Here is a 27745-nt window from a genome sequence, read left to right on the forward strand (position 1 = left end):
GCCACTATGTGGACAAACCGTGCATGTGTCAAGTTAGTCAACAGAATAGATATTCTTTCAAAATCGTGCCCATAGAAAACCAAAATGAGTTTTCAGATAAGATGATCTTTAAATGTTTCTCTGGAAAACAACATCTAGTACCAAACAAGCAATTATATAAGTAAGCAAACGTTACATCAAAATGTAATGTTTAACTTTCAGTTGTGTTAATGTTTCATATCAAAACAAGCTTGACAAAGCAATCATTTCCAGTTTCCACTGAAATACTGTTGTTTTATCTTTTTTTTCGACTAAGTTAGGACACATTTTTGGTTTATGATGAAGGCCGTTTTGTGTCATAGCCTCAGGTAATCCAGTCCGCGCGCGCGTGTTTGTGCAGAAATATGTCAAAAGTTTCCTATAATATAGCATTCTTCCATGGCTACATGGCCGTTATGAAAGACAAGTTGACTGGGCGAGGGCAACACATTATAATTGTGCAAAAACGAGTTTACGCCATAACATACCCCATCTCTTACGCACCTTAGATGCATGCAAAAAGTAATAATATATGTTTTATCCTATCTTGGCTTAATGTGACTACACATATGTGTAGCCTGCATACACATATGTTAGTAGTCCTGATGTTGTTCAGCCAAAAAGTGACCAATAAAACACTGCAAATGTGCTTTTCTAAACATTAAGCCTGTTGGCTTGCATTACACTGTAGTATATAATAGGGCTGAGGGTTAACGAATATCTTCAGTAAGCGGTTTAGCTTGTGGAGACAGCGCGCGAGTCGCTCTAGCATTTTCATCATGGCGAGAGTCCCAGACGTCCGTTCCACACCCGCGAGCGCTCCATCTCATCAGGTAAAACTGAGAGTCATGTTAACGTATACCCGGTCCTCATGTCCGTCACAACCACCCTTTACGTTATAGAATGTTTTGGAGGTGATTGGGGAAAAAAAAAATTGTGACGCAGATCTTGCGTTCATTTCATTGGTGTCTGAGAAAATATACCGTGCTTGTATTTTGAATTTGGGAAAGGTTTCACACGTTGATTTATTTTATTGCATGAGTCTGCATCAGTAATTATTTGTTATTTATAAATTGCATCCTATGCATTTATTGTAGGCCAACTCCAACTGTGACGACACATTTTATATAACTACATCACGAACAGACACAGCAGACAATACGCTCCATGCTTTCGGACTGGTTCAGTAAACCTGTTAATGTCAAATAATGATTCACAAATACGTTTAGTTTGATTAAGATGGTTGATAAATATATGCTGTATCTATAACTAATTAATACACACATTGTCATCATTAGAATATCATTGGAATTTGTCTCAATAGAGATTCGAAGTCACCTTGATCAGGTAACTGGAGCTTCACCTCTTTAGTGAAGGGAACCCTACACCCAAGCAGGGACACTGAGCAGAAAGAAATACACCCTATTCACATTAATTTTGCATCTGCCAATTTGCCATTCTTTTTAGAACTGAACTCTCATCCTAAACTTTATTTTATGGTTAATAGAGGTTTAATCTAAACGGCTACATTGGAATTGCATTTTATTTAAAGGGTACTTTTTTGACCAAACATTGCTATTCCCAGGTTTGCTTATTGTTTATGTGTATGTCTTACATTGCTCCCTTAGGGGTATGGAAACGATGTATCCAGTAACGGAATGGTGGATGGCTGTCATACCTTCAAGGTACCATTTGAGTTGTTTTCAAACACACACACGCACATACACATACACAAACACACACACTGTCAACTTTGACAACAAACTGTGTAGTGGGGGATTCACTTGCCTTCAGTAGGGGCTCCAGTAGCAGCATCTTGATGTCTTCTGTGTATCCTAAATAACAAAAAGCATTCCTCTTGTCAATATCTTGATCCATAACACACATGGGGAACCATGCCCTATTCCGTTCTCTTAGAACACATCCACAATATAGAACCCCAACTGTTGTTTCTTGTTCGGAAAATCGTTCGGAAATTCCCAGAAGAGATACTATCAGAATCAAAGGAAGACAGTTAAACTCCAGAGATCCAAAAGATCTAGCCTTAATCACATAAACCCTTTGTGGTCAACCCTTTGTGAGGCCTCGGGTTAGGACCTTGGCCCAAGGAGTGCCAAACAGATAGAAGGGCTCCATGTTTCTGGCCTCTGGGCTGTTTTGGTATCTGGATCAAGGGCCGTTTCTCCCTGTCTCCTCCTGTACCTCCTCCTTCACCTCCTCCTCCTCCTGCTCCTCCAGGAGGTCCCGTGTGGTCTCACAGAAGAATCCACTTTCCCAGGTCACGCTAAGCACCTGTCAGTCAGGCTGTGGCCTCCAGCTTTAGTCAGCTTTATCCTGCTCTCTGATGCTGCGCCTGCTACCAGGCAGCCACTGCTATCTTGAAGCCAAGCTCAGGTACAGATTACAGGAGAGGGGGAGAGAGAGGGAGAGAGGAAGACAGAGAGAATGAGGGAGCAGATCACAAGGACAAAGATATGATTAAGTACTCCGGTACAGCCCTGAATACAAGATTGGATCTACTACAGTATGAGAGGGACAATGCGAGTCTTTAGTTGGTAAAAACTGCTGCTTAGTTTGGTTTGTTGCCTAGCCTGTGCATGATGTTTTTACTGCACACCCCTTCCATTGCATGTGGCTGAAGAAGCGTTAAGCCTTAAGTGGTTTGTTCTGTTGAAGGATCAACAAATAACCTCACTCAGAAACCTGGAAAAGCTAAATAAGTGTCCGGGATCAGAGGTGAGGTCAGGAGGCATTCAGGCTTCTGCAGGTCTTGTAAACATAACACACACACACACAGACCTCATCCAGAGCCATACACACAAGAGGTCTAAACCTGACCAGACACCTGAGTTTGGGTTCAAAGTATTTATAGTGATATAATCCTGGGTGAAACAGCCTGGGACCTACAGCGGCTGGATTACAGCTCAGCTATTTGACAGAGCACAGAGGCAAGGAGAGGTGTGTCTGTGTTGAGTGGGCGGGTGATCAGTTTCCTGCTCCAGATAGGTTAACCTGCCGAAGCGGTTGTTATGTTACATTACAGCACGGAAGTCACAATACACAGTAACTTCTAGGAAATGATAATCAGCCAATCCCAATCTAATTTTGCCTTGTGGAAGGATAGATTAATCTGACCACACTTAATCAGCGTCGGTGTATGAGAATAATCTAGTTGCAGATCTAGAAGGGAGATTATTGGACTATTATAGTTTGATTGGGTTATAGTAAATTGGTAATCTGAAAGTATGAGGGCTGTATGACTAGAGACACAGAGGAAGAATTGAACAGGAGGACTAATCTGACATTGCTCTTAATAATTCACCTCCCCACTGTAATCAGAGATTAAGCAACATTGCAGCAGCAGGATGTCAAATCTGAGACTCTGGCTAATCCCAAGCAAGCGTTGCTAACAGCCAATCACAGTCGAGCACTGACAGCCAGACCAGCAGGGGATAAACTGGAGGGAAACATACATGCTGATCAGGGATCAGATTGTGGGCTGACGCCATGTGCAGCATGAAGGGAATATGGTGACAGACAGGCTAGAGATGTGCAGTCAAGGATTACAACTTTGTGCAGTGTTGGAAGTGGATTGTGGATTTGCACTAGAAATGGTATGCTCTACTGTGTGAAACCAGTATAGTGTAAACACTTTTCCCAGGGGCTCTGTGTGTAAACTGTCAATAAACGTCATCAACAAACATTCCTCCACACCTCTGCTGTTCTGTGTTGACCTCCCAGGCTGCTGACATGGTCATTGAGCTCTCTCAGGACCACAAGGCCAAACCGGACCTGACCAACCTGGTTTTTGGCACTGTGTTCACGGACCACATGCTGACCATCGAGTGGTCCAGCGCGGAGGGCTGGCAGAAGCCCCACATCAAGCCGTTTGGTAACCTGCCCATGCACCCCGCCTGCTCAGCCCTGCACTACGCAGTCCAGGTGAGACCAGCTGGTGTAGGAGAGACAGGCTAGGAAGGGGGGGGAGGATTTATAAATAAATCCCTCTCCCTTTTCTCTGTCCATCTCTAATGTCCTGTATCCATGTCCTCCCTCCCTCCCTCCTCTCCCCCCCCTCCCCCAGCTGTTTGAGGGGATGAAGGCGTACAGGGGCCCAGATGACCGAGTGCGTCTCTTCAGACCCATGCTCAACATGAACCGCATGGCCAGGTCTGCTGAGAGGGCCTGTCTGCCGGTGAGAACACAACCCACACAACACAGCGCTGTGCCCCGCTCCTTGACTCTGTGTCCTATTCTCTGCCCTCCGGGTTCTCCAAATAAAAGTTCACTGCAAGCGCTCCCTTCATTCTCTCTCTCTCTCTCTCTCTCTCTCTCTCTCTCTCTCTCTCTCTCTCTCTCTCTCTCCCTCCCTCCCTCCCTCCCTCCCTCCCTCCCTCCCTCCCTCCCTCCCTCCCTCCCTCCCTCCCTCCCTCCCTCCCTCCCTCCCCTCTCTCTCTCTCTCTCTCTCTCTCTCTCTCTCTCTCTCTCTCTCTCTCTCTCTCTCTCTCTCTCTCTCTCTCTCTCTCTCTCTCTCTCCGCCTCCCTCCCCCAGGCCTTTGACAGGGCAGAGCTGCTGGAGTGTGTGCGGAGGCTGGTGGAGCTAGACCAGAGCTGGGTCCCCCAGTCCGATTCGGCCAGCCTCTACATCAGACCCACCTTCCTAGGCACAGAGGTGAGACCCCCGCCCGTTTCATGTGCACGAGGCTGTGTTTTGTGAACGAGTACAGAGTGTGAGTCTCGTCTGGTGGTGTCTCCTCAGGCGTCCCTGGGGGTGAAGAAGCCGTCCCGCGCGTTGCTCTACGTGATCCTGAGTCCGGTGGGCTCTTACTTCAGCACCGGCGTCAAGCCTGTGTCCCTGTGGGCCGACCCCAAGTACATACGAGCCTGGAGGGGAGGAACCGGCGACTGCAAGATGGGAGGGTACACACTACACACACACACCCACACACACACACACAGACTGGGCCTTCACACAGGCAAACGTGTGCTGACTCGGAATCCCACGCCAAGAAACGATTATGACATATCCTGGTTTTAACTCTGACCCTAATACTGCTTTTGCCAGCATAGTTAATGCAGCTTTGGTCCAGATTGAGAGGAGCTTATGACATTTTGTCGACACCATGTCAGAGAATAACACACTCTTTGTTGAGGCTGCCTAGGACCCAAGAGCACGACAGCAACCAAGACGCACGGCTTTGATTTTTTATATACGCTCCTTTGCTTTCTTCCTTCCTTTCTCCCTCCCTTCTTCGCTACCTGTCTGTGTGATCTAGGAATTACGGTTCCTCTATCTACGCTCAGAATGAAGCTGTGGATTATGGGTGCCAGCAGGTGCTCTGGCTGTACGGAGACGACCACCAAATCACAGAGGTCGGCACCATGAACCTCTTCCTCTTCTGGACCAATGAGGATGGAGGTAGCAGTCAAGCCCAGTGCTAGTGTGACCTGTAGTGGTCATGCTGTGTAACAGCAGGAGAGCATTTTGCACATCCACCTGTGGAAACGTAACTAGCCGTGACTGTGAAGACGGTCAGAAAGTGTTGTGTGTCGGGTTAATCTTTAATCTGGTGTTCCTCTTGTTAATTCTGTGCAGAGGAGGAGTTGGCCACGCCCCCGCTGGATGGTATCATCCTGCCTGGGATCACCAGACAGAGCATTCTAGAGCTCACCAGGAAATGGGTACAAGAGAAGAGGGAAATAGCGAGAAATAGTCTCATGTTTGACCAATATTATATAACAATTTTGATTTTCGAATGGGCTCAAAGCTTACACTCGTTTCCTCTTACTCCTCTCCTCTCCAAACGCCCGTTCCCTCGAACCACCCTCTCTGCTTCACCACTAGGGGGAGTTCAAGGTGACTGAGCGCCACTTGACCATGTTGGACCTGCAGAAGGCTCTGAAAGAGAAGCGGGTGCAGGAGATGTTTGGTTCTGGTACTGCCTGCGTGGTCAGCCCTGTGGGGCGCATCCTCTACCAGGGAGAGGTAAGAGACCAGGGAGAGGTAAGAGACCAGGGGGAGGTAGGAGACCAGGGGGAGGTAGGAGACCAGAGAGAGGTAAGAGACCAGGGGGAGGTAGGAGACCAGGGGGAGGTAGGAGACCAGAGAGAGGTAAGAGACCAGGGGGAGGTAGGAGACCAGAGAGGTAAGAGACCAGGGGGAGGTAGGAGACCAGGGGGAGGTAGGAGACCAGGGGGAGGGGAAGATGAAGAAGGGTGATCAGCTTTTGACATACTGAACTGGCTTTTGATCCAGTTAATGTCCAGAGATGAATTCTATCTCATGTGAATAGAATGGTGGTAGTTGCTGCTGATGTTGTTTACATTGTTGTTGGGGTTTTGTCTGTGTGTATGTGCAGAACCTGCTCATCCCGTGTCAGGACAACAGCCCACAGCTGGTGTTCAGACTGCTGAAGGAGCTCACGGATATACAGGTGAGAACACACACACACACTGCCTGATAACTGAGCCGGACTGGGACAGAGAGCAGAAATGGGGCCAGACAAGATTCTGTTAGCTTTCATTAAGCCCTCGCTGTAATTAACGAAACCTACTTATTGTCTCTGCATGTGTGATCAGCTAAGACTTGCAAATGAAGCCACTTTTTTACGTTTTGTTTTACAGTGTGATCCCCACTAAGCAGTTTAAAGTGGTTTCAAATCTGAAAGTTGGTGGTAGCGCCATGGTGATGTCCCTTTTGACCTTACGATAACCTTTGTTCTCTTACAGTACGGTCATACTCCTAGTGACTGGGCCTTCATGGTGTAGCCAAACCAGCTAAAAGGATAAACAAACAGAATTCTCTCTGACGCTCAAACACACACACACACACACACACACACACACACACATTTGAAAAGCAATACAACCAAACAGACATGGAAGCGTCCAAAGTAGCACAGTGTGCTTGCACTACACACACACTGTACGTACACACACACACACACACACACACACACAAACAGTACATTCCACCGTAGCACAGTGTTGTCTGTTGATATATGGGTGAACTCTTTAAATGTGCAGTTATCTTCGTCTGATTGTATTATACCTGATAGTCAGTATTCATGTCCTAAAGCACACAGGCACACCCACTCCACCCAGCTCAGCTAACATTGGAAGCTTGTATACACAGGGTTCATCTAGATCAGGGGTAGGCAACCCTGGTCCTCGAGAGCCGCTGTCCTGCATGTTTTAGATTTTTCCCTGCTCCAGCACACCTGATTCAAATGAATGGTCATTACCCGGCTTCCACAGAGCTTGATAACGACCCATTCATTTGAATCAGGTGTGCTGGAGCAGGGAAACATCTAAAACATGCAGGACAGCGGCTCTCGAGGACCCGGGTTGCCTACCCCTGATCTCGATAGATAAATATGTGATTGAACACAGCACAATGTATGTTAGCACAGGACCACATCCTCAGGCAGTATGCTACCTTGAAAGGAGAGGACACAAGATGTCGAGACAGCTTGTCTGTCTGACGTGTGGCCTTCAGTGGAAATAATAACAAGGGAAGGAAATGATGGAGGAAGGAAAGGAAGTAAGAATCCTATTGGCACTTTCACTTCATCAAAGATGGACCTATCCTAACATGTCTTGACATACATCATGCAGCATGGCATCTCTTATGCAGATACACTTGATATAGTGTTATATATGTATGTGCTGTTTGTATTGTAATGAGACAAAACACAGAGTTCTATTTGTATGGTGTTGCTGTGTATTCAATAGAGTATTTTTTATATAGAAGATAATTTTTCAAATGATCTGCTGTTTGAATCAGTGTGGAGGAACAAGGGGACTTTATGAGTGGACAGAGAACTACGTCCTCAGGGGAGGATGCTGAAATGCACACGGGGTAAATGTAATGATCAAACATAAATGCACGTACTGATCCTAATAATGTGCTGAGAGAAAGATCATTTGACTTTCCATGTCAGTTGTTAGTTGGATAATCTGTGTGTAAATGATTTCCTGATTTCATGCATTTCCTTAGAGAGCAATAAAACTTACAGGTCACAAACAAAACATAACAATAAGCCATTATACTGTATTATACTGTACACCACAAAGCCTCGGAAACGTGTGCTACCATACTAACCCCGTTAGCTGTGCACTAAATATTTTTTATGGAATGTTATGTCTGTGTTGAAAGGGAAGCGAATCAAATGTTCCCTGGACCTGTATTGCCTTGATCCACCAGTGTGTGACTAGAATGTACCTTTTGTCTTATGTGGAGCCCTATATATTGAGAGATTACATGGAATACATAATTCATATATAAAGACTGTTTGATATGTTTGTATGTAATCTATGGGTGTATTGGCTAGTTTTGCCTGTCAATGTCATGTTGATCCAAGTAATAAATTCACTAAACATTAGTTTGGAATTATTGTTTGTTCATTGAAATGAATTTCATTCAAAGTATTTACAGAAAGACTAGGTAATGCTGTCAGTCTTTCATTTGGTTTCAAACCCCACAACAAAGCCCTTTGGCACATCAAGTTAGACAGCGCAATGGCTTCTACCTGCGCTCCACCTTTACTTGTTTAGTAACAAGCCGTGCTAAAAATGGTTCCGTGAAGAATATCTCTCTGAAAGCCTGCCGGGATTTTCCAAAAAGCTCTATAGAGAGACAGACGAGTCACACTGCATCCAGAGGTATACAACTTTTATTCTGTGAGTCCCAGAAAGGCACTAAAATAAAGTGAGGAGAGCGGTACGTGGGCCTGGGGGGGGGGGGGGGGCAGGAGGGGTGGACTGAACAGGAGAACAGATTTCACAGACACGCAAACAACACTGAGCACACCTCCACACACGACAACACAGCAACGGATTAGCTACACTACGTCTGGGGTCCTCAACTAAGAAAACGGGGCCCCTCAGCGTTTATTGGTTGATGTGATTTAAATCTCCCATGTCAGAATGTTGCCAAAGTTCTTGGAATCACAGAAGTAAACAAAGAGAAAACAACAGCAGATTTTTTTTTGTCCTTTCTTTTCCCAACAAACTCAGTCAGCTTAGTTTAGTACATGTTGTTCCTACTCTCTCTCTGAAAGTCAACCATGAGAGATGCAGCAGGGTGTGTGTCCCCCCCCCCCCCCCCATGTTCAAAATACAATAGGTGTACAAGATGGAAATGCTCCAATACTAGTGTCAATAAGTGCAGAATCTTCCACCTGGATGGTGGCCCACCCTGTAGATCCAGCCTTTAGTTCACACACACTTTCCCTAGGTCTGCCCCACCAACCTGCTGTACACACTGCCCCTTCGGAGTACTGCTAGGACGTGAAGGACAAGCGAATGATCTATTAAGCCTGGGTTCACTTCGATGACCTAGGGTCTAATACAATATGAGGATACAGGATATGGAGTACTGGGATGGCCAGGGTGTAGAGGAGGGCAGGGTGGTAGGGTGTAGGGGAGGGCTGGGTGGTAGGGTGTAGAGGAGGGCAGGGTGGTAGGGTGTAGGGGAGGGCAGGGTGGTAGGGTGTAGAGAAGGGCAGGGTGGTAGGGTGTAGAGGAGGGCAGGGTGGTAGGGTGTAGGGGAGGGCTGGGTGGTAGGGTGTAGAGGAGGGCAGGGTGGTAGGGTGTAGGGGAGGGCAGGGTGGTAGGGTGTAGAGGAGGGCAGGGTGGTAGGGTGTAGAGGAGGGCAGGGTGGTAGGGTGTAGAGGAGGGCAGGGTGGTAGGGTGTAGAGGAGGGCAGGGTGGTAGGGTGTAGAGGAGGGCAGGGTGGTAGGGTGTAGAGGAGGGCAGGGTGGTAGGGTGTAGAGGAGGGCAGGGTGGTAGGGTGTAGGGGAGGGCAGGGTGGTAGGGTGTAGAGGAGGGCAGGGTGGAAGGGTGTAGTATGTAAGGGGCAGGATCTAAAGGTAGGCCTATATATGGAGGTAGATGTCAGGGTAAATAGAGTACAGGCATTGGTAGGAGTAGAGCCTCCATGTTTGAGGTTCTGATCAATGCTAGTGTTCAGGGGTCATGTCCTAGGTTTATGGTACAGCAGAGTCTAGTAGGGTCTACAGGGCTACCATGACAACATAATCAAGTGGGAGGTCCTTCAGTAATGCAGTATAGATGTTTCGAGAGCCCTGCTTTTTATGGCCGGAGTGTGTCCAATCAAGGATGAAGACCCGCCTTCCTTGTAACCCCATTGGTCACAGTTCATCCTTGTAGTAGCCCAGCTTAGCGAATGACATCTCCCTGCGTAGCTGCATCACCTCCCAGAACATCTGTTCAGCTGAAAATGTTGACATAAAAACCATAAACGTGTGATCTATCTCCCATCTAGTACATTGTATATCTATAGTATTTATAAAAGTAGTATCAAACAGTTTTTTATCCAATTATATACTTGGTGACATGATATTCATTACTTTAGAAAGATACACTTCCACCATGATTAGTTAAAAAACATGTCGTCATGGTTGCAAGGTGGCAGAAATATTATCAGAGGGACATTGCAGTGTTTTGGGAAATGAAGACGCCGTGTCGGACAGACGTGAGCTCACCGTCTTGCTGCTTCACCAGCCCTTGTTGAATGTAGCGGATGTAGGTGAAGAAGTTACACACCGACGTGATCTGGAGAGAGAGAGAGAGACAGAGAAAGAGACAGACATAGACAGAGAGAAAGAGACAGAGAGAGAGACAGAGAGAGAGACAGAGAGAGAGACAGAGAGAGAGAGACAGAGAGAGAGACAGATAGGGAGAAAGAGAGAGAGAGAGAGAGAAACGAAGAGAGAAGGAGAGAAATTGGATCATTCGCTTTTTTCAAGACCATCCGACAGGACTGAGACAGGACCGGTCCTCACCCTGTATCTGCAGTAGGGAGACACGTAGTAGTAGTTGCTGGAGTCTCCGAACTTGATCCTGTGCTTGCAGGTTTTGGTCTGGCCGCTGAGGGCACATTTTCTGCGGGGTGGGAAGAGAGGACGAGAGATGAGGAAGACAGAGGCAGGCCGAGACTGAGGCGCCAGGTGAGAACGCCATGGCAGAGGGAGGGAAGGATGTATGGAGGAGTGAAACAGGAAGTGCAATATGGGGACACAGGAGGAAGAAAAGTAGGAGGGCGTGCGGGGGGGAGGAAGGGGCGAGAAAAGAGTGAAGACTCACGTGACCACCTCGGCCCTCCGGCCACTAGAGGGCAGCAGGACGGGCAAGGAGGGAACGACAGAAGGAGACACACGGGGAAAGACAGAGAAACAGCGACGGAGAGGTGACGTGAATGGGTGGAGGCCGACGACGCCGCTGAGAAGTGCTTGAAGGGAAGCGTGATGTTGAGGGATGCGGAGGGAGACCGAGACAGAACAGAGAGCCGTGGTCTGTGTGCGTGTGCGTTTCACCGTACTCACTTTGGTCCTCCGCACTCCACCGCCGAGGCCTTGACGACGGGCAGGGGCTGGAAGCCCACCGGCTCCACACTCAGCGTGTTCCTCTCCACCGCCTCCAAGATGGCTGACCCCAGCTACGGGACAGAGGTCAGGGGGTCAGGGCTCCGAAAGAATTCGGAAGACCGCTACCATCCAGCATCTGGGTGGTAGTAGCTAGGTCCTACCACAAGAGGGCGATCGGGCTCCGAAAGAATTCGGAAGACCGCTACCATCCAGCATCTGAGCGATAGTAGCTAGGTCCTACCACAAGAGGGCGATCGGGCTGGTTTCGAGGGCTACAAAGGGTTTGTGTTACGCATGGGGGTATCACATTGACAGTCATTACAACACCAGCTCCTTTCACTGTCATTGTGAGGCTGCTGGCTTAGCTCAAAATGCACACGTGGGCGGTGACATCTGGACTGACTGGACTTGAAGGGAGCTACATGTCTCAATGACATGATTGGCTGATAGTGACCACCAGGGGGTGGATTGGTTCTGGTTGCCTGAAGGACAACCCCTGTTGGCCATTCTGAACAGCAAACAGAACCAGGACCTGGCAGTGTGTCCCTGGTTGGGTTTCTGGCAAAACAACTAACGGTTTGGAACATGAATGCCTCCAAACATGGAGAGATTTTCCTATCAGTAGCTTACAGAAAGACACACACACACACACCTCGCTCTTGGAGAAGGTGAGGCAGGGGTGGATATCTTCTTTGTAGACTCTCTCCAGGAAGGAGCAGCTCCTCTGCAGACTAGGCTCCTCCTTCCAGGCCTTAAACTCGCTGAAGAGCAGACTGTCCACCTGAGGAAAACACACACACACGTATCTCTATAAACATGACAAACACACACACACGTATCTCTATAAACATGACAAACACACACACCCACACGGCTGTTTCCTATTGTCATGCAGCGTGTGGCCTCCTCTCCTACCTCCCTGCAGTCTCGTACTATGGGCTGCGTGACTGACAGCTCGGCCTGGCTGCCCAGCATGGCGGAGCTGGTGCTCTTGTTGCGGCCGTGGCCCTTCTTGAAGGGGATCTTGGTGCCCGGGGGGAGGTCCTGGCAGGGGGAGGTGGGGGAGGAGGAGAGGACCAGGGTCTTCAGGGCCAGCACCTCCGCCTGCAGCACGTCAATCTGGTGGGAGGAGGAGAAGCGTGTTCGATACTTCAAAACAAATGTCATGTATCATGACGTGTAACTGTACACAGCTTTACACTTATGGACTGACTTGGAGACATGTCAGGACACAGTCTGTCTGTGTGTGTGTGTGTGTGTGTGTGTTCTCACCTTGCCCAGCGCCTCTTTCAGCTGTTTTTCAGCAGTAGCCTGCTTAACGTTGGCCTCACGGACCATCTTGTGAGCTTCCTGGAACAAAGGTCAACACAACTGATCATGCACAGTACCGCGCTCGCACGCACGTACACACACACGCACACACAAACACGCACACACACAGCAGCAACCCAAGTTGAAAAACTGCCACCCAGCAAACCGAAGAAAGCAGAATCCACCACCATGGGGGAGAGAGAGGGAGCTAGAGCAAGTGAGAGCAAGAGAGAGCGAGATCGAAACAATGCCAACAACACAATGCCCGTTGACGTTTCGGAATAAAACTTTCAAAATAAGAGTGTGAAAACTGTGACAGGGAGACAATGGCGAGACAGAAAAAGAGACAGACAGGAGTAAAACAAGCACACAGAAACAGAAGGGAAGAGAAGGGATGAAGTTAGGCTAAAAGGAGGAGGAGGAGGAGGAGGAGGAGGAGAGAAGCCAGAGACCAGGTGCAGTAGTAGCTGTTCATGAGTGGTGACCAACCTGGAAGAGGCTGGCAGTGAGCTCCTCCAGCTCCTGCCCCAGCTGATCCCTCACCTTAGACAACCTCTCACACTCCTCGTCCTTCAACTTAAGCTCCTTCAAAATAAAAGTCACACCAACAGGAACAACACAAATGACAGAAATAAATCATGGCGTAAAAATAAACTGACATACACGGACTCCTTATGAAAAAAAAAAGAAAATAAAAAAGGGGAAATGAGCCTTTATTTTATTTTTTTACTGCAATGACAATGAGATTGAAGGTTTGGCAGAAGTGGCATAAATGGTTGCTGGTCGAGGGATTTCAGGGTGTTGTTGGCTGGCAGGCACGCACAGACACACAAAACTCAAAGTAAAGCATTTCTAATTTCTGCTAGCGAGGCAAAACACAACGCCGGTACAGAAAACAAACAAAGCTATGGATACGTTGTCGGTGGAATTAAGACGGAGAGAGATGGAGAACCCGAATGAGACCAGTGTGTGTGGCTCCTTGTCTGAGCTGCTTAGTCTCTCTCTGTCTGCAGGGATTAACTACGTCGCTAACCTCCGTCCTCCATTCATCCCTGGCTTCTCTCCTCTCCTGTTCCCTCTCTCCCCATCCATTTCTTTTTCACCAAACGTCCGTTCCACATCCCTCATAACCCATTTGGTCACCCGGAGCCCGTTCTCCAGCCGTTTTTTGCAATGCCAAGAACATAACAACATTAGGCCTCGCCTAACGTCATCTGTATACCCGCCTGTGGCTCTCTCTCACCCCCCCCCCCCCCCCCGCCCATGACCTTGTCCCTCTCTAAGTAGCAGCCACCATCAACTTGTTAGACAAATGTGAGCGAGTCATTTTTGCTTGCTCGTTGCTAGTCACTCCAACCGGAATAGGGCTGTGACGGTTGTGTACCTTCTACAGGGTGGGGGGGAGGGCGGCATGGATGAGATCCAAGTTGCCAGTTAAGTAGCCCCCCACCCCCCCAGCTGGGAGAGACCATGCAACAATAGCAGAGCACACAGCTAAAGGAGCACACAGCTAAAGGTGTACCCACACAAACACTGTATATCTACACAGGCATACACAAATGCGCACACAACTTTACACACATTTGCACTACACACACACACACACACACACACACACACACTAATGACGGGTGGACCATCCCCTTCTGCGGCATAGTCAGCCTAAAATGCCCTGTGGAGAATAATTATAGGGGTAATGGAAGGGTTGTTTCATCTCAAGCCACCGTATCAGAGCAGGATTAACCCACGTTTGGACTTATTTCACCAGCACACGCGCACACAACTGAACAGAAGGGAATCTGGAACCTTCTAAGTCACAGGCACAATTTTGGCTGGCAGGCTGCGAAGTGGAGATGTTAAATATAAACTCAAAAGAGAAGGGGGGAGGAGGTGCTATAATAGCAGAGAACAGTGCAGATAATAACCTACATCTGCCACTCAACACAAAACGGAGGAGAGAGCCGAATGTGAACGTGGCTCTGTCTGAGTGTGCATGTTAATGAATGTGTGTGTGTGTGTGTGAAGAGTAAATTACACTTCCTGTGTGTGTGTGTGTGTGTGTGTGGGGGGGAGGGGGGGTTTCTCAGAGCCTCACCCTCTGTGCCTTGGCCAGTTCTTCCTTCAGCCTTTCGTTGCCTTTCTCTCTCACCTCCATCACCGAGGGGCTGCGGAGGCGGGACAAGCTGCTGTCACTCAAGCCCAGGAACTCCTCCCCTTCCTCTCCAACAAGGAAGACACTTTCTGCTGACTCCACCTCAGAGCGGGCAGAGGGCTCCAGTCCTGGAACACTGAGGGGTAACCATGGAGACACGTCTTTAAATCAGACATAAAAGCAATCAGAGAAATCCGAATATTGATTGGCTGACGCACTGATTAATGATTTTAAATCAACCAATCTCCTACCTGCCATTGTGTGCCTCGTCATTGCCAAGATGGCGGGGGGCGGAGTAGACAGGCTGGGTGGGCAGCTGGTCAGCCCTCAGGGCATTGGGGGGGCAGGGGGCAGAGCCCAGTGAGGGGGTGCGGTAGAGAGAGCTGGGCGGGGCGCTGTGTCGCTGGGGGCGTGTCTCAGCCAGGCCGTGGAGGTCCGGGGTGGTGGGCGAAGCCAGGTTGACCTCATGGAAACCTTCGAGGGGTTCGCTGGCCATGACCTTGACCACATCATACACCACTCTGGAGAGGGGAGAGAGGGATGGAGGAGGAAGACAAGGAGGAGGAAGACAAGGAGGAAACAAATGGAGGAGGAGGGTGGTGAAGGGGGGGAAGAGAGAGAGAGAGAGAGAGAGAGAGAGAGAGAGAGAGAGAGAGAGAGAAAGAAAGAGAGAGAGAGAGAGAGAGAGAGAGGGGGGGGGATAAACTAATGATTTACATAATAATAATGGAGCTTTTAGGTTGTTTTCAGTTCTTGTACAGCAGATCTGGTTTGAATGGGTCATCCGTACCATAGTGAAAGCGAGGTAGGAGGAGGAGGACAAGCGGGGGGCTCTGTCTGTGCTGGTCCACTCAACCCCTGGCCTCTCAGCCTAGTAGTGCTTCTGCTGTGGAGAGAGAAAGAGTGGAAAGAGGGAGAAGAGAGATAGAATTCAATTAGGATGGTAAAGATCCATCTGCTCTCCTCAGGGAACTGCTTTCAGGACACTTAACACTCGCCCCCTCTTTTACTCTGTCTCTCTCTCTCTTTCTCTCACACTTTCACTCACTCAATCCATCCCTCACGCGTTCACTCACCGTATCTATTCCACATACACTCTCGCACAGCAATAAGTATCATGTAGACACAGTTCCTTCCTGCCACTGTCTCACCCTCTCCCTTCCTCTGTTCCATAGACAGACAGTGTGCGACACACCTACAGTAGCATTCCAAAGGTTAAACCCAGTGCCAGTTACTGTATTGTTACAGTATCAGGGGCCTGTCTACTGAGGTGTCCAGACGGACTGATCCCATTGGCTAGCCAGGCAGAGGGCCCGCTTCCTGACGCAGCTGCTGGGGTGACGAACCTGTCTGTCAGGAGGGCTGCTATGGCAACGGTGCCAGTATTAATGTCAGCTCAGCCCTGAAGTCAGAGAGACCTGCAGGGCTGGTCAGTGGGCGTGGCCTACAAAGAGACAACAGCAGACAAGAATAGAACAGAGCAGGCTTACACACTAACACAGCACCACCCAGCAAGAAACAGAGAGCTGTTCATGTGCTCATTTAACACCACAGAACACAATCCACAGAACACACTCACTCAAACACACACACGCATACTCACACCCACCCACAGAGGCACAGACACACACACACACACACCCAGGTGATAAGGGCAGGGCACAGACACACACACACACACACCCAGGTGATAAGGGCAGGGCACAGACACACACACACACACACACACACCCAGGTGATAAGGGCAGGGCAGTGTGTGGGTTGGGGACGATGAACAAGCCAGCACCACAGATGGTTTAGTGAATGAAAACATGGCCCCATGAATCTCTGCCCCATCAGGTCACCGGCACAGCGTGTGTGTGTGTGTGTGTGTGTGTGCGTGTGTGTGAGAGGGGGAGATGTATAATACATGAGGTGGTTGTTGTATACACACATCCACTCTTGTAGACCTCAGGTCTGTCATGGTGAATTAGCTTGCTCTTGCCAGCAAGGAGGTGAATTACGCTGAAAAGGAAACAAGACTAGAATGATAACCCTGTCCGGCCATGAAGAGAGCCCAGTAGAGGAGGAGAAGAGAGTACAGTCGAGGAGACCAAAAAACCCTGTCATCCTCCTGTTCCCTTGGGAACCAGGCCAGGGTAGCCACTGTAACCTGACACCCTCCAGGCCAGGCCGGCGCAAAGGCTGCTGGGTGGGCTCTGCTTTAACCCATGATGCCCCAGCTCGGCTCAGGTGAGACACGGAGGGGGAGAGGGTGGGGAGGGAGGGAGAGAGACAGAGAGAGAGACAGAGAGAGAGACAGAGAGAGAGAGAGAGAGACACAGAGACAGAGACACAGACAGAGACAGAGACAGAGAGAGAGAGAGAGAGAGAGAGAGAGAGAGAGAGAGAGAGAGAGAGAGAGAGAGAGAGAGAGAGAGAGAGAGAGAGAGAGAGAAAAAGAAGAAGAAGACTTCCTTCCCTACGCTTTCTCTTACAGAGACAGGGGGGCATTGCATGTTCCAACAAACTGCAGTGAGATCTGTATGCTCCTGGCTTAGCACCACTCTGATGCCCCCATCTGATGTCTGATGTGTGGTGACTGCTAGACTGGCCAAGCAGACTATTCACATAATGCAGTTTTTTGCCTGGCACAGATTACTAGTGTTGAAATACTCTTGCCTGCCCATGGCCATGCTAAATGCCTCTTAGGTATGTGTGCATGTCTGTGTGTTTGTGTGTGTGTGTGTGTGTGTGTGTGTGGAAAACCAGCAGGGGAACCGTTGAGATTGCATCACACTGTGCATGAGTGTGTGTGTCCACTCGCTGCAACCATCTGCCCGGTGTTGATCAGAGTGGATACTTGATATTCAGGTACTGCCCCTCTCATCAAAAATTGAGGTGCACCAATCTGCCTGTGCTTTTGCATACATCATCAACATCCCAGACACAGTTACCAACGCCACTTTCTGTCAGTGTTAAGTTAGTTGGTCTCATCCTTCCTACTTGACTATGGGGGTGAAACCAAGATTAGTTTGACGCAACTCCTGATTGTGAAGTCTCACTCTCGCCTGAGATTCCTGTATTCAAATGTGCGATCTGTGATGGGTCCGATCTAATCTCTGAAAGTGACGTCACATAGCAGGTTCCTTATCAGAATGACGACACATTCGACGTGAACGTTACACGGCCAGCTGACAGCTGACTAACCCCCTTCCCCCACTCCTCTCTGCCTCTCCCTCTTTTTCTTCCTCCTCTCCGCCCCCCCTGTCCCCCCCCACCCCTCATTCCCTACCAGGCAGAATGATTCATGTCTGCTCAGAGTGTCCTGTTCACCTACTCTGACACAAGCACAGTATTAGCCAGCTGAAGGGAAATTCGGGCCATCGGTGAGAAAGAGTATAGGACAGGTTGTCATGTTCTTGTTGTTGAAAAGTCACACAGCAGCGCCTAACTGATACAGCCTTACTGTGGATATTACAGGAATACATTTCAACGAGCCTCATCTGACCTGTTCTGGTTAGGGGAAGGCTAGAGTCCAAACGGATATTGACCAGCCTGTGTTGTAGCCCTAGGCCTGAAGCTATGGGGCCCGGCAACATGGCCGCCCGGCAGGGAGGGTCACATGGTGAGTCTGACTCTCTCCCTCTCTGTTGCTGAAGACAAACATGCCTCCTCTTCTGTTCATCACAAGACACGACCTCTCCTGACCCGGTGTGGAGCACAGCGGAAAGTCTAACTATCCCCCCCCTCTCTCTCTTTCTCTCCCTCTCAGGAGCACTGAGGAACACAAAGGAGGCCCTGTCAGACCCCTGGCATTACGAGACATAACTCCTCCAAACTTTCCTCTCACCCCACTCTCTTCTGTGCTCTGCACCATTACCCCAACACACATGCAGACACACACACACATTAATAAACGAAATGTCTTGACCAATAAAGCTCAATTTGGATCTTGAAGGAAAACGAGATAGCCAGTCTACTGAAGTACACTTTACATCCCTATTTGATAAAGCTGCAGGCCTGCAGTCTAGCATCAGCCCCATGGAAGGGTTCAGCCCTGGACCACTGATAAAGCTGCTACCTTGATCACATGACATGGGGCGCACTTGAGACTTACTTTATCATTGGCCATTTACTTAAATATTAATCCAGCACTAAGCTAAATTAGTATAATTACTGACAAGGCCAGAAAATGTGTATTAATTACATAAATAATAATTAATTGGCTCCAGCTTTTTCGCCTAGACTTGAGAGCTGACTTGCCAAATGTGCAGACGGTTCCACGTCCCGTGTCTAATTCAACCTGGTAGTGACCTCCCATGATGCTCATTCTGTTCTGTTGCTGACAATATAAATTGCCGTTCGCTGTCAGCTGCAGGGTCCACTGAAAAACGGTATCAGATGTAATATAAAAAGTGAAACTGAAAGCTGTGTGGCCCTAATGCTATATTGTGCTTCTTATAGCATTCACTAATGTGGATATTAGCAATAATTCACCGAGTATGCCCTTGTTGTGTTATACATCATTGGCTAGCACGTTAGCAAGTATGCTAGCATAAGCTGTCAACCGTAGAGTTCGAGTGTCAACTCACCCTACACCGACAGCCGTCTGTGTCGAATAATAGCGATCCCGAAAAAATCCACCGAATGCATTAACCTGGAATCGCTGCGTATTTTCTATTACTTTCGCCCGACAGGACTGATTTGACGATGAACGCAGCCGATTCAGCTGGATACATATGAAACAACGACAGCTACAGGAACTGAGCATCCGACTGTCCCGTCTGTCAGTCCAGTCACCTGCTTCGCTTTTCCTTGTGTCCACCGGGTGGGAGTATGGGCGTGCCGTGAACAAGCTTCACAACTTAACTGTTACGCATGCGCATGCCACTGTCAAATTTCTCATGTTCACCTCTGATGACAGCGAGTTACAATAGGATGGCAAAATTGTATCCATGACTCTGCCTAAAATTGGCGATTGCCTTGAATCGTTATTCTATTGTGATTCTCACGCACAATACTGCGAGATGGCCAATGATAAAGAAAATAACACATTTGTACTAGGCTAATAGCCTTTTACGTGAAATATATATTTTCGATTATATATGGACCCCAAAACACACACAATCCTACTATAGGCCAGGCTATTATTTGCATAACAACCGGAAATTGAAAGGCTTTATTCGTTAATTAATTTCCCCAAATGTGTGGGGACATACGTTTTCTGAATTGCGTGCTCTAAAGCGCCCACCACAGGACTATCTCAAAAGTAAATCCCATCCTCAACCACCAACCATTTTATACTTCATCCTTAAAACGTCATATTTTTCTTTCATAAATGTTGTCCTCAGAGATCCATAGAGCTGTTTAGAATATCGCAAAACCTCCTGCACAGTTAAGCAAAAACTAGACATGGCTACAGAGATGGTAAATTTAGATTTTGTTGGCCTGGGTCAGCACGTGTGTAATTTTTAGTCTCTCTCTGTGTGTGTGTGTGTGTGTGTGTGTGTGTGTGTGTGTGTGTGTGTGTGTGTGTGTGTGTGTGTGTGTGTGTGTGTGTGTGCGCGCGTGTGTGTGTGTGTGTGTGTGTTTCTGCATAGTTGCGCATCACGTTCATGGGCGTTCTTGGCAGAGGCAACAGGTTCAAATCCTGACTGGTCTTCTACTAATAACCCCAACCTGACTAATAATTAACATCCACATTACAGCACACTGCAGGCAGGCTGTCTATGGAAGTAATAGTATGAAAGAAGAAGAAGAAGAAAATAATGCCATCACAATTTGATTTACTATCCAGTAATTTATGTATTTGTACTTTGTCATTATGGACACAAGCAGTTTTGTGGTTTGCATTACTGTCGCCTTATGACTTATGCCTGCGGACTGACTGACACCGACAGATTTGGAGATTTCTCTGTAAACATCAAAGGAACTGTCAAACGGATGACTTAATGTGGGCCAATCACTGACACCGAATTATCACCGATTTTGATGAATATCAACCGGATAACTTTTTTTTATTGCGGTGATTGAAGATGACGGTGACTTACTCCAGTAAAGTCGCCAACGCGACCTTCTTCGGTTTCCACCGACTGCTGCTTCGATGGAAAGGCAGCATATACAAACTGCTTTACCGGGAGTTTATAGTCTTTGTCCTTTTATACACCGTGTTGAGCATTGTGTACAGGTAATTAACTTCTCCTTTTTATCATGTTCAGTCTTTTTTAGACTCATTTGAAATATTAATTAATATAAATGTTTAAGAAATCTTGACAAGAACGTTCAATCACTAAATGTTTATTCAGAAAAGTCCATACAAATCTATACGTTTTTTTTAATTATTATTCTCTAGGATAGAAGACCATTAGAAAACTATTATCTTAACCAAAAAAAACATTTAATTCCAAAATGAATAGCCTTAGTCGTAAACTGTTTAATTATAAGTGTCATACCAAGGCGTCAAGTTTTTTAAAGCTTTTAAACATTTTAAATAGTCGATAGTTAATTGTGAACATTGTGAATTTTAATGTCAATTCGATCCAAATAAACTGTATACTGTGTAACCAACTGTGAGCCTACTTATGTAGTTAAATTAGGTTTACAGGAACGCCTGTAATAATGTTTTTAGGGAAAACCACAAACATATTTTTTTGTACACTGACCCCCCAACCTCCTCCCCCCCCCTCACACACACACACACACACACACACACACACACACACACACACACACACACACACACACACACACACACACACATGCACACACACACAAAGTGGTGTTAGATTCCAGTTATGCAATTTAAATAAATAAAACATTCATAATTATTATCTGTGGCCTGTGCCCAAACTGTTCAGTACAAATAAATATCCCATAGTTTCTCATTATTTGGGTTTTAGAGAGTACATTAGGTTCGAACTGCCATAAACAGAATGCCGTCAACATGTGTCTCCACAGGCTGGTTCTGTCGGACCCTCAGAAGCGTTTATTTGAGAAGCTTTCCCTCTACTGTGACAAGTATGCTGAACAGATCCCAGTTACCTTCGTGCTTGGTAAATTTGAATGATTTGAACTGTGATCATTATAAATTACAGGTATTGTTTTGTTATAAGTAGCCGACAATAGAATAAGGTTTGTGTAGGCATTTGGTGTGGTTATAGACCGAACATTTAGTCCAATAGAGAAATCTCTTGCATTTGTTCTTGTACATACTTTTACCAACCTGTCTATGAAACATAGAAGCCAGATGAAAATGATGGTTTTAGCTGTTCTAACCCCTCCCCCAAACTGACTCTACTGGGACACTGCACTGTGTAATTGAGTTAAAATGGATAAATCATTAGAGGATGGGCAGGAAAACCAGGGAAAATGGAGCCTCATTTGCCATCAGTGCCAGAGTGCCCCTGCATCACGTCAGGGTGTTGCGTAATCCTGTGTGTATGTTCCAGGGTTCTATGTCACTCTGACAGTCAACCGCTGGTGGAACCAGTTTGTCAACCTACCCTGGCCTGACCGCCTCATGTTCCTCATCTCCAGGTCTATCCGTCCATCAACCCGTCTATTCATCTGTCCGTCTTTTGGACTGTTTGACTGGGTGTCCTCGTCCACACTAACCTCCACACCTTCTCTCTCTCTCTCTCTCTCTCTCTCTCTCTCTCTCTCTCTCGCTCCGTCCCTCCAGCTGTGTCCAGGGTCGTGATGAACATGGCCGCCTGCTGCGCAGGACGCTGATGCGCTACGTCAACCTGACATCCCTCCTCATCTTCCGCTCCGTCAGCACGGCCGTCTGCAAACGCTTTCCCACCATGGACCACGTGGTGGAAGCAGGTACGACCTTCACAGGAGTCCCTGTGTGGCCTCTGCGACCTCTACATGACCCCTGCCCTAACCATACACTTCCCAACCTTATGCTGGAGGCAGGTATGACCCTCGTACGACCCCTATGGTCTACGAACTACATGACGCCTCCTGCTTGCCCTCTTCCGCCTTTCCTTCGACACGTTCTTTTCTCATCCCTCATCGTTTTCTCGGCAGGCTTCATGTCCGCAGACGAGAGGAAGATTTTCGATAATATCAAATCCCCCCACCTGAAGTATTGGATCCCAGTGGTCTGGTTCTCCAACCTGGCCTCCAAGGCTCGCAAGGAGGGACGCATCAAGGACAGCGTGGACCTCCAGACCATCCTCAACGTCAGTTTAATGTGTTCTGCTTGGATCCACGGCATTCTACTCTGCTCTATGTCCTCTGCTCTACTGTGCTTTACTCGACTCTGTCCTTCTCTGTCTCACTATGCGCCGTTCTGCTGGGTGGTGCTGCACCCTACCCTCCTATGACGTGCTATTCTTGAGGTCTTGAGAAACGGACCTCAGATTTCAAACACGTTAACAGGTCATCTCAGGCGATATCCTCAACTGTTTTTGCATTCCAAGAAAGCGGATCTATTTGCTGTGTGCCGCGTGTACCGCGGTATAAAAACACTCTGACCTTCAGGGCCGAGGCTGACTAGGCTTGCCACCTTTATTCCAAAAAAGACCGTGACTCATGTTGCTCAGTACGTCTGTCTGTTAAAATAACTTTCTGTTTGTATGTGTGTGCATGTCATAGTCATTTACTGCAGAGCTCAACTCAACATGCTAGTGGGTTCTCTCTGTACCCTTCACACTGTCTGTTCCCACCTTGTTTTTCTGTCTGTCCTTACCTCTCTTTTCCCGTCCTTCCCTTCCTCCCTTCCTCTCATTCCCTCCTTGCTCTCTTTCTATATCTCCCTCTGTAGGAGATGAACAAGTTTCGGAGCTGGTGCTCCACTCTCTTTGGCTACAACTGGGTTGGGATTCCGTTAGTCTATACACAGGTACTCTCACTCACACAGATAACCACACACACGCACTTTCTCTCCAGTCTCCAGTCTCTCTCTCGTTTTCAGGGCATCCACTGGTGGTGGACAGTCAGTGTGGCGTCTCATTTCCCCTATCGGATGTCCTTATTCATCTGTGTTAGAGAGCGAGTGTGTGGAGGGCACGGTCGCCTCCATTCCACTCTCTCCTTCAAATCCCTGTTGTCTCTTTCTCTCCTCTCATATCCTCCAAACCGGATTCATCCTGACACCAGGCTCATTAGGTCTCTAAGCTTACACCGGAGATACATCCGTAACCTTTGGCAATGGGCACATTTGGGCTGAACTGCCCGTAATAATCACCGCAGAGAGCCATAACACTGGAGCAGATACAGAAGATGGGAAGCTCAGCCCCTGGATAATGAGCTTGTGTTGCTCTCTAATCTGTCTCTCTCTCTCTCTCTCTCTCTCTCTCTCTCTCTCTCTCTCTCTCTCTCTCTCTCTCTCTCTCTCTCTCTCTCTCTCTCTCTCTCTCTCTCTCTCTCTGTCTGTCTGTCTGTCTGTCTGTCTGTCTGTCTCTCTCTCTCTCTCTCTCTCTCTCTCTCTCTCTCTCTCTCTCTCTCTCTCTCTCTCTCTCTCCCCCCTTATACAAACTGGATCATCCACCTCATGTACAGCATAACGTTTCTCCGTCGCTGATTCTGTTTCCAACCCCTCCCTTGTCTTCCCCCTCTCCTCATTTCTCCCGCCTCCTCCTTAAATCCCCCCCCCCTCGTTCCCTCGTTCCCTCTAGGTAGTCACTCTAGCAGTGTACACGTTCTTCTGCGCCTGCATCATCGGTAGACAGTTCCTGGACCCGTCGCAGGGCTACCCTGGTCACGACCTCGACCTGTATGTCCCCATCTTCACCCTGCTCCAGTTCTTCTTCTACTCTGGATGGCTCAAGGTACCCATGCCTGCCTACCACCCTCAGCCTACTCCTCACCCTGCCTACCACCCTCAGCCTACTCCTCACCCTGCATACCACCCTCAGCCTACTCCTCACCCTGCATACCACCCTCAGCCTACTCCTCACCCTGCCTACCACCCTCAGCCTACTCCCCACCCTGCCTACCACCCTCAGCCTACTCCCCACCCTGCCTACCACCTACAGCCTACTCCCCATCCTGAACCCCTCCTGCTTACCACCAGAACACGTCCTCCCACCTTCGTTTCGAACCTTTTCTTTGACCAATCCTCAGCCCTCCTCCTCCGTCTCCTTCACACCCCTCTGTTAGGACACTTACATTTGCCCTCACCTCCGTCAGACGAGCCCTTTATTTTTGGGTTGACTGCTTGGTTCTGGTGCTCCAGTGTGTGCTGTGCTCCAGTGTGGCAGCTGTGCTCGTGTTGTTGTGGATAGTGGGTCTAATTTGGAAGGACCGCTGCCTGTCTGTCTATCCGGAAGCCTGATCCCACAGAGAGGAGATGCTGTTGTGTTTAATGGAAGATTAGACAGCCCCAGGCAGCAGCAGGAATAGAGCGTTTTTACGTGGGCAGTCGAAAACATTGTCGTTCAGTGGCATAAAATGATGACGTGCAGATGTCCATGTCACTCGTCCAAACATTTCTCCCTATACGCTGTACTTATCAATCAAACGCACTGTCAGTTGGTGCGCGTTGAAATCTGTCCAAACAATCAACTTATTTCCCCTCTCCAGGTAGCGGAGCAGTTGATCAATCCGTTTGGCGAGGATGATGATGACTTTGAAGCCAACTGGTGTATCGACAGGAATCTACAGGTAAGAGTCCACTCCTATACTCGTTTATTACAGCCTCTATACAAGTGAACAGTATGACTGATGTGTCTTGGCCAATAGTTTTTGGGGGGTTTACTGACTGCCTGATGTAATGATTGGTGTGTCGGGTGTGAGTGACAGATTTATTGACCAAGTAGGTTTTTGTTAGGTATCAATGCTGGCAGTGGATGAGATGCACATGAGCATTCCCAGGATGACTAAGGACATTTACTGGAATGACTCTGATGCCAGACCGCCGTACACACTGGCAGCTGCTGAATACTGTATACCCTCCTTCCTGGGCTCCACCACGGACATGGGGTAAGCAGACATGCACGCACGCACACTCACAGCCCAAAACACATGTCTCACTCGTACTGATCATTTCCTGGATTTCTTATTCTGTGTCTGCTGTTTGCTTCCAGCCTATCAGACATTCTGCAGTTTGAGGAGGTCGACACCAACCTCAGCGACTTCCATCCCCACCGGCAGGAGTCTGTTCTGGGCCGTGTGCGCCGTCTCCTCAGCGTCCAGGACCCCCCAGAGCTGGTCCCGCCCCGGCACGCCTTCAAACGCCACAGCAGTGACATCTCCAGCATGTTCTTCCCCTTCGTATCTGACTGCAGAGTGCACCCTGGGACAGACGATTCACAGACTCAGGGGTCCTCGCTCCCCAGATCCAACCACTTCCCTCCTCCCACCTCCAACCCCCACTCCCCCCATGCCCTGGACACCTTGGGCACTCTGAAGGAGGTGAGCAGCGGCCCCTCCTCCCCCGACACCAATTCTCGCTCGCGCTCCCCCTCCTACACAGACCTTCCCACGGTGGTGGTCAGCCCGCCTTTCAGCAGCAGCGTTGACACGGACAATAGTGGTCGTCACAGCGACCCAAAGACGATGGACAATGGGATAGTGTCTGGAGGTCTGCTTCTCCAGAACGGTAGCTCACAGCCAGAGCAGGCCTTGCCGAAGCCTGGGACTATGGTAGAGCCGTCCCCCGTGGAGGTATCTCTGGGGTTGGATAACCCCGTGTACAGCTCAACCCAGTTGGGCCCCAAGAAGTTTCGCTGGAGTATCCCCAAAGACAGGGCCAGGCCCCGGTGCAGACATCTGTCCTTCCAGCTGTCCAGGCAGGCTTCCATGAGCTCTGTTCGTAGCCTGCCCAGCCCCAGGGTACTGGGGAGGAAAACCCCAAGCCTCAAAAGATCCGCCAACTTGCCAGCTGAACCTGCCCTGCCCAGATCACCAGACACTGATGTCCAGGCCACCAGCCATGAGGAGGGTGACAAGAAGCAGGGACCTGCTGACAGTCAAGGACACACGGACGGCTCCCAATCACAGAACTTGTAACATTCTGGGAATGTTTATCTTTGCCGTGCCTTATTATAACAATATAGGCCTCAACTAGGGAAACTGCACTTTCGATCAGTTATTTGTAAAGATAATGCTGTGTATTTATTGGTACTGCTGTACCTATAAAATATTAATATTTAAGGTGGACATACGTTGTGTATTAATTTCATTTATCATTCATTTTCAGTGTGTGTGCGCATGAACGTGTGTGCATAATTAAGTATGTTTGTCAACAAGCTTAAAACAAGCCTGTGGTCGAAAGGCCCAAATGCTACGCTTCCTGATATCCCTGCTCGACTCTCCTGAAGACATCTCCCTCAACCTGAACTTGAGGAGCAAGGAACTAAATAAAACATGACCTATGTGCCCTCTTTACTGAACGATCCATAGTTGGACACAACTAAGGGCATGGAAAACTACTTGTGTAAGAGGAGACATGCTTACACGCCTGGAACACAAGAAACTATTTAGTAATATGAAGATCAATCCTTATCTATTGGTTGGGATGATCATATACGTGGAAGCATGATGGTAAATCCTTAAATGTCTCCTACACAAGTTTTTCATTATTGGATATTGTGAGTTCCATTTTGCCTAGACAAAAGTTCTAACTTTAGAGTGGATAACAGGCTTCTTCTTAAGGTCAAGGTCAAGGTAAACTTTAGTATCCACAAGTAGGAAATTCATATGAAAATTCAAACCAAATTTAAACCACTGGGTGTAGAGGTCCTGCACAGCTGCCAGATCAGTCCTGGTGCTGCTCTGAGACATCCTGACCCCCTGCTGTAGAGTCGATGGTGAACCTGAAGGGTGAGTACTCTAGAGTTCAAGCCCAATAGCTGATTTGACAATACGACCACAAATATGAATGAAACACTTTAGGCTACTAAAGTGTCTTCCACATTTAATCCCAGTGTGTCCAGCATCT

The 27745-nt window shown here is 48.3% G+C and overlaps 3 protein-coding genes and 1 long non-coding RNA gene across 7 annotated transcripts; 3 read left to right on the forward strand and 1 right to left on the reverse strand.

Moving 5' to 3' along the window:
• The first annotated feature begins 797 nt into the window (after window positions 1-797).
• Window positions 798-7164, forward strand: bcat1 (branched chain amino-acid transaminase 1, cytosolic). The gene is made up of 11 exons (XM_084701652.1): window positions 798-851; window positions 1647-1703; window positions 3760-3960; window positions 4103-4213; window positions 4571-4690; window positions 4778-4938; window positions 5295-5437; window positions 5615-5700; window positions 5864-6004; window positions 6378-6452; window positions 6748-7164. The coding sequence occupies exons 1-11, from the start codon at window positions 798-800 to the stop codon at window positions 6784-6786; spliced, it is 1188 nt and encodes a 395-aa protein (XP_084557778.1). The 3' UTR covers window positions 6787-7164.
• A 1511-nt stretch (window positions 7165-8675) lies between these two features.
• Window positions 8676-19693, reverse strand: rab3ip (RAB3A interacting protein (rabin3)). Of its 4 annotated transcripts, none has more exons than XM_084701813.1 (13): window positions 19446-19693; window positions 16805-16875; window positions 15662-15754; window positions 15123-15392; window positions 14815-15007; window positions 13209-13304; window positions 12681-12758; window positions 12324-12527; window positions 12061-12189; window positions 11367-11479; window positions 10827-10926; window positions 10527-10596; window positions 8676-10255 (listed from the first exon to the last, which is right to left on the reverse strand). In XM_084701813.1, the coding sequence occupies exons 4-13, from the start codon at window positions 15365-15367 to the stop codon at window positions 10173-10175; spliced, it is 1311 nt and encodes a 436-aa protein (XP_084557939.1). In that variant the 5' UTR covers window positions 15368-15392; window positions 15662-15754; window positions 16805-16875; window positions 19446-19693; the 3' UTR covers window positions 8676-10172. The 4 variants fall into 4 exon arrangements, with proteins under 4 accessions (XP_084557939.1, XP_084557938.1, XP_084557937.1 ...); XM_084701812.1 differs by having other exon boundaries at window positions 15662-15757; XM_084701811.1 differs by lacking the exon at window positions 16805-16875.
• Window positions 16876-18816, forward strand: LOC146276662 (uncharacterized). The gene is made up of 4 exons (XR_014762492.1): window positions 16876-17103; window positions 18149-18239; window positions 18334-18478; window positions 18626-18816. It is a non-coding gene; the product is annotated as an uncharacterized LOC146276662 (long non-coding RNA).
• Window positions 19694-20546: 853 nt separating the features above from the next.
• On the forward strand, window positions 20547-26964 carry LOC146276663 (bestrophin-3-like). Its single transcript, XM_084701520.1, has 10 exons — window positions 20547-21040; window positions 21811-21905; window positions 22302-22389; window positions 22535-22680; window positions 22888-23042; window positions 23627-23704; window positions 24480-24632; window positions 25387-25467; window positions 25634-25785; window positions 25890-26964. The coding sequence occupies exons 1-10, from the start codon at window positions 20889-20891 to the stop codon at window positions 26812-26814; spliced, it is 2025 nt and encodes a 674-aa protein (XP_084557646.1). The 5' UTR covers window positions 20547-20888; the 3' UTR covers window positions 26815-26964.
• Window positions 26965-27745: the final 781 nt, after the last annotated feature.

Source organism: Hypomesus nipponensis, chromosome 7 (assembly GCF_054491055.1).
Source record: "Hypomesus nipponensis isolate SF chromosome 7, ASM5449105v1, whole genome shotgun sequence".
NCBI classification, from domain to species: domain Eukaryota; kingdom Metazoa; phylum Chordata; class Actinopteri; order Osmeriformes; family Osmeridae; genus Hypomesus; species Hypomesus nipponensis.

Coding starts and splice junctions, on each gene's coding strand:
- bcat1 (XM_084701652.1), top strand. CDS start 798: ATGGCGAGAGTCCCAGACGTCCGTTCCACACCCGCGAGCGCTCCATCT. Junction 4,691..4,777: donor CCACCTTCCTAGGCACAGAG/GTGAGACCCCCG, acceptor GTGTCTCCTCAG/GCGTCCCTGGGGGTGAAGAA. Junction 4,939..5,294: donor GGCGACTGCAAGATGGGAGG/GTACACACTACA, acceptor TGTGTGATCTAG/GAATTACGGTTCCTCTATCT.
- rab3ip (XM_084701811.1), bottom strand. CDS start 15,367: ATGGCCAGCGAACCCCTCGAAGGTTTCCATGAGGTCAACCTGGCTTCG. Junction 12,759..13,208: donor TCACTGCCAGCCTCTTCCAG/GTTGGTCACCAC, acceptor CCTTTGTTCCAG/GAAGCTCACAAGATGGTCCG. Junction 10,597..10,826: donor CTCCCTACTGCAGATACAGG/GTGAGGACCGGT, acceptor CTCTCTCTCCAG/ATCACGTCGGTGTGTAACTT.
- LOC146276663 (XM_084701520.1), top strand. CDS start 20,889: ATGACGGTGACTTACTCCAGTAAAGTCGCCAACGCGACCTTCTTCGGT. Junction 22,390..22,534: donor CTCATGTTCCTCATCTCCAG/GTCTATCCGTCC, acceptor CCGTCCCTCCAG/CTGTGTCCAGGGTCGTGATG. Junction 22,681..22,887: donor GGACCACGTGGTGGAAGCAG/GTACGACCTTCA, acceptor TTTTCTCGGCAG/GCTTCATGTCCGCAGACGAG.